Below are 15,240 nucleotides of genomic sequence, written 5' to 3' on the forward strand. Positions count from 1 at the left end.
ACTGGGGCCTGAGGGGCTGGACTGGGGCCTGAGGGGCTGGACAGGGGCCTGAGGGGCTGGACAGGGGCCTGAGGGGCTGGACTGGGGCCTGAGGGGCTGGACTGGGGCCTGAGGGGCTGGACTGGGGCCTGAGGGGCTGGACTGGGGCCTGAGGGGCTGGACTGAGGCCTGAGGGGCTGGACTGAGGCCTGAGGGGCTGGACTGAGGCCTGAGGGGCTGGACAGGGGCCTGAGGGGCTGGACAGGGGCCTGAGGGGCTGGACAGGGGCCTGAGGGGCTGGACAGGGGCCTGAGGGGCTGGACCACAGGCCTGAGGGGCTGGACCACAGGCCTGAGGGGCTGGACCACAGGCCTGAGGGGCTGGACTGAGGCCTGTGAGGCTGGACAGGGGCCTGAGGGGCTGGACAGGGGCCTGAGGGGCTGGACCACAGGCCTGAGGGGCTGGACCGTGGGCTTAGGGTCTGGACCGTGGCCTGGGGGTCTGGACCGTGGTCAGGGGGGGCAGGACTGTCGCCTCAGGGTCATGACTGTGGTGTGTGGGTCTGGCCCATAGTCAGAGGGTGTGCTCCGTGGTTTGATCTGGTCTGAGGGTCTGGGCTGGGCACTGGGTGAGGGTCGGGCTGGGGTCTGAGGGTCTGGCTCCGGGGGCCAGGGCTGTGCCGGATACTGTGTAACTCTCTCTGATACATTGTGTCACTTTGCGGATACTTTGTTTCCAACGCTGGGTCCCACAGGAGCAGCTCGGCAACCGGGACGGTGGCCACTGGGCCCCGGGGCTCCGGCCTCAGTTTTGGACTTGGTCCTGGAATGGGGCTTCACTCCTGGACTTGGTAAACATTTGGATCAAAAGTTCCCAGTGAGAAATTCCCACATTTGGAGCTACCCAAGACTCTCCTTTCACATTGACTCAGAATTTGGGGCAGAAAATGAGAATCCGATAAATTGAGAGATTTGGAATCGGTGAAGGAGCCAAATGAGCGTTACACCGTCCGGCCTGAGTGAGAGGTAAGGAGCCGGGAGAGAAAAAGACCATTAAATTGCACGATAAACAACTATTGAAAACAATAATATGCAGAGGAAGCATCCCTCTGATTACCTTAGAAATACCTCATTGTTGTTAGAGCACGTTATAATTGTGCCATGTATCAACTGTCTGAGCAATAAACTGTGAAAACAAGGTGCGGGGAGGGTGTGGAGGACATTTACTTGAACGGTACCAGGAATGAGGGACTTCAGTTACACGGAGAGACTGCGATTGTTCTCAAAAGTATAGAAAGTGTAGAGGAGATTTGATAGAGGTGTTCGAAATCATGACGGGTTTTAACTAAATCAATAAGAAAGACAGACAGTGGCAGAAGGTTTGAAACCAGAGGACCTGCATTGAAGGTGTCTCTCAAAAAACTAGTAGCAATAGGAGACAGATTCAATAGTAACTTTCAAAGATAATTGGATCGATTGAAAAGGGAACATTTGCAGAAGCATTGGGAAAGTGCAGGGCACAGCTAATTGGACATCTCTTTCAAAAGAGATTCCTGAGGCTTTGATGGGCTAAATGGCCCCCTCATTTTGTGAGGATCAGATATTTTGCAGTGATGGTGACCGCTGCTTATGGTGACAGAACCAGTAAAATTCAGTTTTAATTTTTGGCACTCTGGGATTGTTGCTGCTGTTTTTCCAAATTAAACTGAAGCATTATTTTCGCCCATTCAGTAATCACAGATTAACGGGGCTGGTTTAGCACACTGGGCTAAATCGCTGGCTTTTAAAGCAGACCCAGGCAGGCCAGCAGCACGGTCAATTCCCGTACCAGCCTCCCCCGAACAGGCGCCGGAATGTGGCGACTAGGGGCTTTTCACAGTAACTTCATTGAAGCCTACTCGTGACAAGTGATTTTCGTTTCATTTTTCATTAAACACTGACATCCCTAAAGGGTTTTGACATAACTGTAATGGCAGGAAATAGAATGACAAATATCCATAGGTTAAGGGCTACCATTTAACAAACCAATATACTGTCCAAGAGGAGACGCCCTGTGGTAGTTCCGAGGAGATGGGTGAAGTTGGGATCAGTGGGTTCACAAACCAAGTTATTCTCTGATTCAGAAAAACAATTGTTTTGCGTGTTCACGGAAAGCCTGGGGTGAAATTAATTCATGGAGAAGGCATGGAGTGGAGTTTCCCCTGTGGGTCAATCTAGAACAAAAGGTCAGAGAGGAGAAATGACTTCTGTCAAAGGGCTGTGAATCTGTAGAATTAGCTACCCCAGAGTGTGGTGGCTGCTGGGACAGTGAGTAACTTTAAGGAGGAGTTTGACAGATTTTTAATTGGTAATGGGTTGAAGGGTTATGGAGAATGGGCAGGATGGTGGCGATGAGGCCGAGGGGAGATTAGCCATGATCGAATGGCAGAGTGGGCTCAAGGGGCGGAATTTCCAAATCCTACTCCTACTTCTAAAAGGGCAAGGTAATTTATCCCACTCTTGGTGTGTCTCCATAATGTTGCTGTTATTCCCTCAAATGCAAATAAAGAAGAATGCAAAATGGTACAGAATGCTGTGAGGTCCATTCAGGGTTGACAACGACATGTCTGTCAGATTTAAGTGGGTCTTCTGTTAAGATTGTTGTGAATGATTGTGAATACCGCAGCACGGTAGCATGGCGGTTAGCATAAATGCTTCACAGCTCCAGGGTCCCAGGTTCAGTTCCCGGCTGGGTCACTGTCTGTGTGGAGTCTGCACGTCCTCCCCGTGTGTGCGTGGGTTTCCTCCGGGTGCTCCGGTTTCCTCCCACAGTCCAAAGATGTGCGGGTTAGGTGGATTGGCCATGCTAAATTGCCCGTAGTGTCCTAAAAAGTAAGGTTAAGGGGGGTGGGGTTGTTGGGTTACGGGTATAGGGTAGATACATGGGTTTGAGTAGGGTGATCATTGCTCGGCACAACGTCGACGGCCGAAGAGCCTGTTCTGTGCTGTACTGTTCTATGTTCTAAAGTGTGGAAGAAATGTTCTTAAACATGGCAAATTTATGGTAAAAGCTTTAGAAACAGGTTGATAGAAATTCTTAGTGTTATGTGAAAAAACTGTTTTCACTTGAAAGTAGCCATTGAGATTGTGAGCTTTTGATCAGAAAGCAGCAAAATCGGAACTGAATTCATAGTCGTAAAACGCAGCGATTGAAGCCTGTGACCGATGGTTTAAACTGAAAAGAGATTGTTGGTTTATGAGTGAAGGGAGCATTCTGGCAAGTTCAAGGTGATATGAAAGAAACATTGGGATATTGATTTGATTGCGCCATTGCATATCAGGAATTGGAGTGACCATCATTCTGATTCGCTAGCACAACTTCCAACACAAACCTGTTGCATCAAGCTGAGTTTGTGCTGTGATTCTGCAGCCTTTCGGTGGTTAGAGGATTGGGAATGCGCTCCTGCAACATGAGGGTGTCGAGTACCAGTGTCCTGGGTCGTCGCCAGTGATGGACCCAGCTATTGATTCCAGGGGCCATATCTATGAGATATAGATCATAATTCTATTCCTCAACTTGTCCATCCCCATAAGGAACTCTTGAAAATGGAGCTGGACGCACACAAAGCCTATCCACCATCTACAGGATGCAAGTCAGGAGTGTAATGGAGTACTTTCCACTTGCCTGGATGAGAGCAGCTCCAACAACACTCAAGAAACTCAACACCATCCAAGACAAAGCAGCCGCTTGATTGCTCCCCCTTCCACAAACATTCAGTCCCTCCACCACCCAACAGTGATAGCCGTGTGTACCATCTACAAGATGCACTTTACTCCTCAACAAGGTTCCTTCGGCAGCACCTTCCAAACCCACGGCCACTACCATCTAGAAGGAAAAGAGCAGCAGATACCTGGGAATCCACCACCTGGAGGTTCCCCTCCAAGTTTCTCACCACCCTGACTTGGAAATATATCGTTCCTTCACTGTCACGGGGGCAAAATCCTGGAACGCCCTCCCTAACAGCACAGTATGTGTACCTACATCCCGGGGACTACAGTTCAAAAAGACTGCTCAACCCCACCTTCTGATGGGCAATTGGGAATGGACAATAAATGCTGGCCTAACCACTTCCCGTAAATTCATTTTTAAAAATGAAGCACAATCAAAATGATCTGTGCAAAAGTTTTCGGGAATAAATGTACGAGTTTATGACAAAGCAGGAAATGCAGAGCCTGCTTTCTACAAAGACGTTCAAGGAATGTCTTTCTGACTTTGGTTGCGTTACTCCTATTTGGACTGTCCGTGTTCTGGACTTTCATTGACTGCCCGCGTTGAGGGGCCGTTTGAAAAGAGGCATGATTGAGAGGTGTGTCAATCTTACACGAATCAGATAGAATAGAAGGACAGATGTTTGTTTATAGATCACCTATCCTCTCAAAACTGATGCTAAATGCTTTAACTCGCTACTCGATCAGTAACAATGATCATCCTGTTTCTCTGCTGCACAAGATATAAATCACGAGTGGTCAGTTAATCTGTTTCTGGCTGTGTTGATTGAGACAGCTGACTGGCAGAATTCCCCGACTACTCTTATTGTCCCATGCGATCTTTCACATCCACCAAGATTGGCAGAAGGGCCTTTGGTTTAAGAGTGGCACTTTTGACTGTTGTGATCCCATGTCTGCATTTTTGTATGCTTAGATCCTGAAGTGGGGCTTGAATCCAGAACCTTCTGGTGTCAACCGTGGCTCAGTCATTTGCACTTTTACCTCTTGTGAGTCCCAAGGTTTATGGGTTCAAACCCCACCTAGGGTAACACTGCAGTGTTATTACTGAGAGAATGCTGCACTGTTGGAGGTGCTGTCTTTTGGGTGGGTTGTGAAATTGACCTTCTAGGTGGATGACCTGGAGAGCTGGTGGAGTAGTGGTAACGTCACTGCACAAGTAATCCAGAGGCCTAGGCCATTGCTCTGGGGGCATAGGTTCAAATCCCACCACAGCAGCTGGTGGAATTTAAATGATGATGTGATTTTGACTGAGAACCGGGAGTTTTCCATTGCCTCTGACAATATTTATACTCAACCAACATCTTGGATTATAAGAAACAGAGAAATGCTGATCTAACAATTAGTACTTTGCTATTGGTGGGATCTTGTCTTGTGCAAATTAGCAGCCAGATTTCCTACATTATGACAGTGACTACACTTCAAAAGTACTTTGTTGTCTGTTAAGCACTTTGGGACATCCTGGTGCTATATAAATGCAGGACCTGAGTTCATCCTACTAAGAGAAAAGAGAACTAAATATTAACCAATTTAGGCTCTTTATCAAATATTCTTACTGTGGATTATAATGGGTTGTGTGAGTATCAGTATGGGTGCGCCATCTATGGCAACTACTGAGAAAACACCCGTTGCAAGTCTTCAATCGGTGAAAGGTGCTGTGTAAACGGTCAATACACTCAAGTCAAACCTGGCTGAATATCTCAGGTCTTCAGGTGAAACTAATGGGATTAATTGGAGATATGGTTAAGTGTAGCCATTGCACTTGAGCATATTCCTGAAAAATCCTAATCCGTAACCTTCTTTTAATACACTCCATAATGCTAATTTAATACACTCCATAATGCTTTAACTATACTCCCAAGATACCCCATGCCCCCAGAGTGATAAATTGCTGATATTAAATTGCTTGATCTCGCCACACACAGAACGAGCTCTGGAGTGAGGAGCTGGGGGGTTTGTGAATTTGAACCACATCAACTCTGGCAGAGAGAAAAGGAGGGCAGGGCTAATGTGAGGAATTCAGCGCACGTTACTGGTGGAATGGGTCTGTCGTTACTCGTGCCTCAGTGCTGTTTACTGGTGGAATGGGTCTGTCGTTACTCGTGCCTCAGTGCTGTTTACTGGTGGAATGGGTCTGTCGTTACTCGTGCCTCAGTGCTGTTTACTGGTGGAATGGTCTGTCGTTACTCGTGCCTCAGTGCTGTTTACTGGTGGAATGGGTCTGTCGTTACTCGTGCCTCAGTGCTGTTTACTGGTGGAATGGGTCTGTCGTTACTCGTGCCTCAGTGCTGTTTACTGGTGGAATGGGTCTGTCGTTACTCGTGCCTCAGTGCTGTTTACTGGTGGAATGGGTCTGTCGTTACTCGTGCCTCAGTGCTGTTTACTGGTGGAATGGGTCTGTCGTTACTCGTGCCTCAGTGCTGTTTTGCCCAGAGCTGGGGACAGTCATCTGTGTACAAACAATCGGAAGATCAGCCAAGTTGATCCACACGGACATTCTCTGCTTTGTGTAAACACCTGAGAGGCAGCAAAATTGGGACTTGATCCTGTGCATCTGACCGTGAAGACCAGCAAATCTAAACCTGGCTGAAGACTAAGGGGGTATGAAGACACAAAAAAAAAAAAATTTACGTTTAATAAATGCTGGAAATCTTGAAATAAAAACAGAAAATGTCAGAAAAACGCAGCAGGTCTGGCAGTGTCTGGAGAGCAGTCCAATATCACTCTTTGGATTCTTCTCTATTTCAAGCACTTGGTTAAGTTGCTCTAGTTCAGAAGAAGAGTCATAATGGACTCTTTTTCCAGATTTTCTGTTTTTACTCCAACACTATGTATTGCTTGAGAAAGATCTTGGGATTTGTTAGCAGAGTGGAGTTGCCAACACCGGAGTATTGCAATTCTGCCTTGTATCTCTCTCTCTCACTCTCTTAATCCAATGCTTCTTCCCCTTTGCTTGTACATAATTTGACGTAAATTGAATGTTCTAACATACACTTTCTCATTTGCACTCTGCACTGCTCATGAAGCATTCTTCAACTTTATTTTTTTATTTTTTCCAATTAAGGGGCAATTTAGTGTGGCCAATCCACCTACCCTGCACATCTTTGGGTTGTGGGGGTGAGACCCACGCAAACACGGGGCGAATGTGCAAACTCTACACGGATAGGGCGGGGATTGAACCCGGGTCTTCAGCGCTGTGATGCAGCAGTGCTAACCACTGCCCATCGTGCTGCCCTACTTCAACTTTATTGGTTAAGGAGCTATGCCTGTTCCCAATGTCCCAGATGTTCTGTCGAGGACACAGAGCCAAAATGACATGCTAACTATTGTAAATTCCAGTTCAAAATTCCATGGAAAATCTGCAGGTGAGTCAGAGGGCTGCAAAATCCAGGACAGTGTTGGTTTAGAATGAAAGTGGTGATATGAGGAGAGAGCTGAATGCTGGAATCCACTCCCGTTGTGGGGCATGTTAGCTTCACACCTGTTACAAGCTGTTGTGCCTCAGTACTGTTTGCGATCGAGCCCTCACTGATAAAACCATGAGACATAGGAGCAGAATTAGGCCACCCGGCCCATCGAGTCTGCTCCGCCATTCAATCAGGGCTGATATTTTTCTCATCCCCATTCTCCTGCCTTCTCCCCATAACCCCTGACCCCCTATTAATCAAGACTCCATCTACCTCTGTCTTAAAGACACTCAGTGATTTAGCCTCTACAGTCTTCTGTGGCAAAGAGTTCCACAGATTCACCACCTCTGGCTGAAGTAATTCCTCCTCATCTCTGTTTTAAAGGATCATCCCTTTAGTCTGAGATGGTGTCCTCTGCTTCCGGTTTTTCCTACAAGCGGAAACATCCTCTCCACGTTCACTCGATCCAGGCCTCGCAGTATCCTGTACGTTTAATAAGATTCCCCCCTCTCATCCTTACCAAACTCCAGCGAGTACAGACCCAGAGTCCTCAACCGTTCCTCATACAACAAGTTCTTCATTCCAGGGGTCATTCTTGTGAACCTCCTCTGGACACCTTCCAAGGCAGAACATCCTTCCTTAGATATGGGGCCAAAAATTGCTCACAATGCTCCAAATGGAGTCTGGCCAGAGCCTTATACAGCCTGAGAAGTACATCCCTGGTCCTGTATTCGCACCCTCTTGACATGAATGCTAACATTGCATTTGCCTTCCTAACTGCAGACTGAACCTGAACGTTAACCTTAAGAGAATTGTGAACAAGGAGTCCCATGTCCCTTTGTGCTCCTGATTTCCTAAGCATTCCTCTGCCTCCATTCCTCCTTCCAAAGTGCATAACCTCACACTTTTCCACATTGTATTCCATTTTCCAGCCTCTCCTAGCCTGTCAAAATCCTTCTGCAGCCCACCTGTTTGCTCAATACTACCTGTCCCTCTACAGATCTTTGTATCATCTGCAAACTTATCAACAGTGCCTTCAGTTCCTTCTTCCAGATCATTAATGTAACAGGAGATCCTTTTCTGGAATCGGATTTGTGTTCATCTGGCACTCCACAGCAGAATTGTCTGTGGCCTGTTGTTGCTGTTTTGTTGGTGAATTTGCCTTCAAGTGATGAAAGGAACTTTGAGGAATGGTGGCTGGATTGGATCCACTGTATTGCTGAACTGAGATGAAATTTGTGCTGTGTGGAACGCCCTGTTGTGGGAAGTCTGTGGAAAAGCTAGATCATTTAATGAACCTGAGCAGGAGAGGCTGCTGCAAGTCTGAACAATGTCTGGATCAGGAGTGATGAACAAACTGTCTGCTCATAGGGTGTAACCTAAACAGCAAAATGGACCATCTGATAGACTGGATGTGGCACTGCCAGGGGAATTGGCATTCCCAATTTTATTGATATGACCAGCGTTAATTTGTTGTTTAATTGGGCTATATGGGAGTAAATAGGATTTATGCCCCATTGCCGTGGCTGAGTGAGTACAATATACAGTCTTTCCAAGAGGCAAGACGTGCAGGTGAAAGTTGTTTAATCTGTGTGAGGAACAGTGAATTATTAACATTTTCCTCACTCTGCTTCACTGTCGAGGGCTGATAATCATCAGAAGAGTTTGTGCTAACCGCAGTTATTTTAAATTCAAATTTGGTGCCAGTGTGATCACCTCTGCTTGTCTGGGAATGAGCCTCTGTTCTCTTCATGTTCTGCTGACTGCTGGTTTGCAAAGTTCTCTGAGAAATTTACTGTTTCAATATCTCCAAAATTGTCTCTCTGCCCCTCTCGCTCTCTGCCCCCCTCTCGCTCTCTGCCCCCCTCTCGCTCTCTGCCCCCCTCTCGCTCTCTGCCCCTCTCGCTCTCTGCCCTCTCTCGCTCTCTGCCCCTCTCGCTCTCTGCCCCTCTCGCTCTCTGCCCCTCTCGCTCTCTGCCCCCTCTCGCTCTCTGCCCCCTCTCGCTCTCTGCCCCCCTCTCGCTCTCTGCCCCCCCTCGCTCTCTGCCCCCCTCTCGCTCTCTGCCCCCCTCTCGCTCTCTGCCCCCCTCTCGCTCTCTGCCCCCCTCTCGCTCTCTGCCCCCCTCTCGCTCTCTGCCCCCCTCGCGCTCTCTGCCCCCCTCTCGCTCTCTGCCCCCCTCTCGCTCTCTGCCCCCCTCTCGCTCTCTGCCCCCCTCTCGCTCTCTGCCCCCCTCTCGCTCTCTGCCCCCCTCTCGCTCTCTGCCCCCCTCTCGCTCTCTGCCCCCCTCTCGCTCTCTGCCCCCCTCTCGCTCTCTGCCCCCCTCTCGCTCTCTGCCCCCCTCTCGCTCTCTGCCCCCCTCTCGCTCTCTGCCCCCCTCTCGCTCTCTGGCCCCCTCTCGCTCTCTGGCCCCCTCTCGCTCTCTGGCCCCCTCTCGCTCTCTGGCCCCCTCTCGCTCTCTGGCCCCCTCTCGCGCTCTGGCCCCCTCTCGCGCTCTGGCCCCCTCTCGCGCTCTCGGCCCTCGCTGACTCAGGTGGATGTTTACCTCACTACCCCTCAATCATTTCCACTTTGCTCTGTGCTCACTGCAGCCGATGCTTTTGTATTTCTTGTGTTTGACGCGTGTGGTGAGCAGTGAAACCCATGTGGTTTCCGGAGGGGAAGTCATTGAGATAGGTTTTGAGGTTGATGAACCCACAGCTCGAAGCTGAGAAACGTGGACTGCAATGGGGTGCAGAAAATCAGAGGCTGTTGGAACTTCTGTCTCATTGAGTTGGGTTTGTTGCAATTAATCCTTACTTCAAAAGCTAAGCGTTTGACTGAAATGAGTTTAAAATGATGACCCTAAAATGATGACCCTGTGATTTGAACATAACCCTTGAATATCTGTGGTTCTTGTTGCCGTCTGACTTTGATTTGACAGTGAACCAGTTATACATCCTGACTCCAAAACTCTGCATTCTTTTCCTGTTACAGCAACCAATAAAATATTAAAATCATGTCTGTGTTGACCAATTGCTGTGGTCAATTTAATTGACTACCATTGACCAATGCTGGACTTTGCTCGATGCCATTCCAGGGAGCAAAGCAGTGTCTTTGCAATGGGCCACCGGTTAATCGACTGCCTCAGCCGAACCTGGCTGTTCTCCCAAGTTCTATCCTTGGTAAACTGAAGCACATTTAAAATTCTGCTGCTTGTGTCCGAACTTACACCAAGTCCTGTTTATCCATCACCCTGCCTTTGTTAACCTATGTTGGCTGCCAGTCCTGCAATTATTCTCACGAACATGAAAAGATACGAAAGAGGAGGAGTCAGTCAATCAGCCCCTCACAGCTGACCTGGCTGTGACCTCTCCCTCTTCTACCTGCTCCCCGCCCCCAATAACCCGTAACAACCTTGGCAAACAAAACCTCAATTGCAAAATTCTCATCCTTCCATCACCCCTCTCTCTAAGCTTCCAACCTTTTTCATACCTGGTACACAGTGAGGAGGATAGCCTTCGATTACAGGAGGATAGAGACAGGCTGGTCAGGTGGGCTGATCAGTGGCAATTGGAACTCAATCCAAATAAGTGTGAGGTGAAAGGGAAAATGCTGGAAAATCTCAGCCAGTCTGGCAGCATCGGTAGGGAGAGAAAAGAGCTAACGTTTCGAGTCCGATGACTCTTTGCCAAAGCTGACAAAGTGTGAGGTGATGCACTTGGGCAGGACAAACAAGCCAAGGGAATACATGATAATCGGCAGGACCCTGGGAAACACCGAGGATCAGAGGGGGCTTGGTGTGCACGTACACCCGGCCCTTAAGGTAGCAGAGCAGGTGGAGACAGTGGTTAAGAAGGCATTTGGTATACTTGTCTTTATTAACCGAGGCTTAGAGCTAAGGGAGGTTATGCTGGAATTGTATAAAACGTTGGTTATTGTGATAGCACTGGAAAGGGTGCAGAGGAGATTTACCAGGATGTTGTCTGGTTTTCGCTTTGAAGAGAGATTGGATAGACTGGAGTTGTTTTTCTTGGAGCAGAGGAGACTGAGGGATCATGAAATAGATGTATAAAATTATGAGGCACATAGATAGAGTAGGCAGGAAGAAACATTTCCTCTTGGTAGAGGGATTGGGGGCATACATTTAATGTAAGGGGCAGGATGTTTAGAGGGATGTGAAGAAAAACCTTTTCACCCAGAGGGTGGTGGGAGTCTGGAACTCGCTGCCTGAAGGGGTGGTGGAGGCAGAGACCCTCATAACGTTTCAGAAATATTTAGATGTACTCTTGTGATCCCAGGGCAGTCAAGGCAATGGGCTAGGTGCTGGGAAATGGGATTAGAATAGTTAGATGGTTGTTTTTAACTGGGGCAGAGTCAATGGGCTAAAAGGCCTTTTCTGTGTTGTATGACTCTCTGACTCTGTAACATCTCTGTCAGACTCCAATTATGGTATCTTGAGTGCCCATGATTTTAATTGCTTCATCTGGCCTTCAGATACCCTGGGATTCTGTCCCTAAGCCTCTCTTCTTTGACACACTCCTTAAAACTTATCTCTGGCCAAACCTTTGGTCACGTGCCCTGACATTTCCTGATGTGGTCAGTTAGTTTGTGTTTAACTGCACTCCTGTAAGACCCCTTGGGGCGGTTTATCACGGTAAGGGGCAGTTTGTCACCGTAAGGGGCAGTTTAAACTTTTCCCCAGGGCGGAAATGGCTGTCATGCGGAGACATAATTTTAAGGTGATTGGAGGAAGGTATAGGGTAGATGTCAGAGGGAGGTTTGTTACACAGAGAGTGGTGGGTGTGTGGAATACACAGCCAGCAGAGGGGGTGGAGTCAGAGTCATTAGGGACATATAAGCGACTCTTGGCCAGGCACATGGACAGAGGTAAATTGAAGGAGTGTAGGTTAGGTTGATCTTAGATTAGGATAAATAGTCGGCACAACATCGTGGGCCGAAGGGCCTGTACTGTTCTATATTCTATGTAAGGGGCAGTTTGTCACGGTAAGGGGCAGTTTGTCACGGTAAGGGGCAGTGTATAAACAATTAGCAGCAGGTTGCAGCATGGAACATTTCCCTTTTCCAGTGGGTTTGAGCAAATTAAAATTCTCGATGCTGTCTCACTGCTGTTCGAGAGCACTGATTGCTCAGTTAGTACAGCCGATCCGGACGCCAGCCGATCCGGACGCCAGCCGATCCGGACGCCAGCCGATCCGGACGCCAGCCGATCCGGACGCCAGCCGATCCAGACGCCAGCCGATCCAGACGCCAGCCGATCCAGACGCCAGCCGATCCAGACGCCAGCCGATCCACATTAGTAATTTTGAGCAAGAATGCGGTGTTTTACCAGGATGTGCTCATTCCATGGCCTGTGGTGTGTCAGCACCTGGACACCAGGAGAAGTTATTGAGGTGATTTTTGAGTGTAGAAACTGATTGGGTTTCGGATGTTGATGGTGCTGGGAGCAAAAATTCTTCTTGTGGCTGGTGTGCCCTTTAATTGTGATAAAGTGTTATCAAACACCGCGCTGCCTCACTACTGCAGCTTCACATTCTGGGGAGCAGATGAGACTCCCTCCGCCTGTTAATTATTGTAAAGAGCTGCTGACTCGTAGTCTGGGTGTGGACGCATTCTGCCTGCATCAGGGTTCTATAAATAGGTGTGTGGGCCGAGGCTCAGACAGGCCGTGTAATTAATGCTCCAGTTCCCAATGTGCTGGCCTCTCATTACAGGCACATTCACCCTTTCATTGCTGCTTAATGACTGCAGAGAACCAGTCTACACAACATCCCCCTGCTGAACCCATGTTGCTTCCTGATTGCCAACGTGTGGAAAACCTGTTTCAGACTTGTTCCTCCTTCCAGCCACTCTGGCACTTTAAACTGACATGACGACATCATAAATAATTTTCTATAAACTTTGAATATTGCAAAGTAGAAATGGATGAATGTCGGCTCTCAAACAGCTGGTTAGGTCAGGTTTAATTATGGGGAAGGTTATTGTTGATTGCAGGAGATTTCGATTTTAGTGCAGAACAAGATGGGAAAATACCCCTGAGAATGCAATCCGGTCTCAACATACAACCCAGGATAGGTACAGTGCAGATTAGGTACAGAGTAAAGCTCCCTCTACACTGTCCCCATCAAACACTCCCAGGATAGGGACAGCGCGTAGATCCAGATCCAAGGCATTCTGGCCCTCCTATGACTCTCATCACAAGATTGCGAAGGCAGTGCCAAAGAATGAGTGAATATGAGTCATAAACTATGCTTCTGACTGACAAAGAGAAGGTGGGGATGGCATTTCTAACCTTGTTCATGAGCTGGAAGGGCATTTTGATCCTGGGGCTGAAAGAAAGCAGTTTTACCAGGATTTAAAATTTGCTATTAACTCGCTGTTCAGTTTTCCTGAAAACCTCTGAAGATGGCATGAAGGGATGGTCACGAAGCCCCTTTTCAGGGTGACAGGACAGTTACCAAAAAGGAAGCCATTCAGCCCATTGTTTCTGTGCTAGCTCTCTGAAGGTGCAGTTCAACTGGTGCCTATCCTCCAATGTCAGTGGCCTGCACATGATTCCCTTTTCAGATAATCTATTGTCAAAGTCCAGCCACACCCTCCCCGATATACAGCGTCACTGTCTCCCCCTCCCCGATATACAGCGTCACTGTCTCCCCCTCCCCGATATACAGCGTCACTGTCTCCCCCTCCCCGATATACAGCCTCACTCTCTCCCCCTCCCCGATATACAGCGTCACTGTCTCCCCCTCCCCGATATACAGCGTCACTGTCTCCCCCTCCCCGATATACAGCCTCACTGTCTCCCCCTCCCCGATATACAGCCTCACTGTCTCCCCTCCCCGATATACAGCCTCACTGTCTCCCCCTCCCCGATATACAGCGTCACTGTCTCCCCCTCCCCGATATACAGCCTCACTCTCTCCCCCTCCCGATATACAGCGTCACTGTCTCCCCCTCCCCGATATACAGCCTCACTGTCTCCCCCTCCCCCGATATACAGCGTCACTGTCTCCCCCTCCCCGATATACCGCGTCACTGTCTCCCCCTCCCCGATATACAGCGTCACTGTCTCCCCCTCCCCGATATACAGCGTCACTGTCTCCCCCTCCCCGATATACAGCCTCACTGTCTCCCCCTCCCCGATATACAGCCTCACTGTCTCCCTCTCCCCGATATACAGCCTCACTGTCTCCCTCTCCCCGATATACAGCGTCACTGTCTCCCTCTCCCCGATATACAGCGTCACTGTCTCCCCCTCCCCGATATACAGCGTCACTGTCTCCCCCTCCCCGATATACAGCCTCACTGTCTCCCCCTCCCCAATATACAGCCTCACTGTCTCCCCCTCCCCGATATACAGCGTCACTGTCTCCCCCTCCCCGATATACAGCCTCACTGTCTCCCCCTCCCCGATATACAGCCTCACTGTCTCCCCCTCCCCGATATACAGCCTCACTCTCTCCCCCTCCCCGATATACAGCCTCACTGTCTCCCCCTCCCCGATATACAGCCTCACTGTCTCCCCCTTCCCGATATACAGCCTCACTGTCTCCCCCTCCCCGATATACAGCGTCACTGTCTCCCCCTCCCCGATATACAGCCTCATTGTCTCCCCCTCCCCGATATACAGCCTCACTGTCTCCCCCTCCTCGATATACAGCGTCACTGTCTCCCCCTCCCCGATATACAGCGTCACTCTGTTCCCCTTGGGGCTGAGCAGTATCACAAGAAAAGGAAAGGATTGTTACATGTCCACAGAAGTTAAGCAGAGCTGTGGAAGGGAGCGAGTGTTTGAGACTTTGAATTTGCTCCAGTAAAAATGGCTTCCACAATCTCTGGCCGACCATGAAACAGGGTGAAGAGCTATGAATAGGTTCAGATTCTACTAGGCCGGCGTTCGGTGGACAGTGACTGTAACCTGCTGAGACTGATGGAGTTACTGCTGGTGTCTCCTGAACATTTGACTTCAAATTAAATTAATTTCGGCGAATGTGAGGTTTGCACCATCCTGCTGTGAAAAAGCCATTGAATGAATATTGACAGAAGCATTCCCCGGAGTATCTGAGTGCCTGCCAGGGTTTATCCTGTGTAT

General features: G+C 49.0%; 1 protein-coding gene across 1 annotated transcript in view; it reads left to right on the forward strand.

Moving 5' to 3' along the window:
- Nucleotides 1-372: 372 nt before the first annotated feature.
- The window catches only part of LOC119954043 (rho guanine nucleotide exchange factor 12-like), a 95,557-nt gene continuing 80,689 nt past the window's right edge, over nucleotides 373-15,240 (forward strand). Inside the window, 1 exon segment of the mRNA XM_038778815.1 lies at nucleotides 373-1,004. Coding sequence (XP_038634743.1) covers nucleotides 973-1,004 — 32 coding nt within the window. The 5' untranslated portion in view covers nucleotides 373-972.

Source organism: Scyliorhinus canicula, chromosome 19 (assembly GCF_902713615.1).
Source record: "Scyliorhinus canicula chromosome 19, sScyCan1.1, whole genome shotgun sequence".
NCBI classification, from domain to species: domain Eukaryota; kingdom Metazoa; phylum Chordata; class Chondrichthyes; order Carcharhiniformes; family Scyliorhinidae; genus Scyliorhinus; species Scyliorhinus canicula.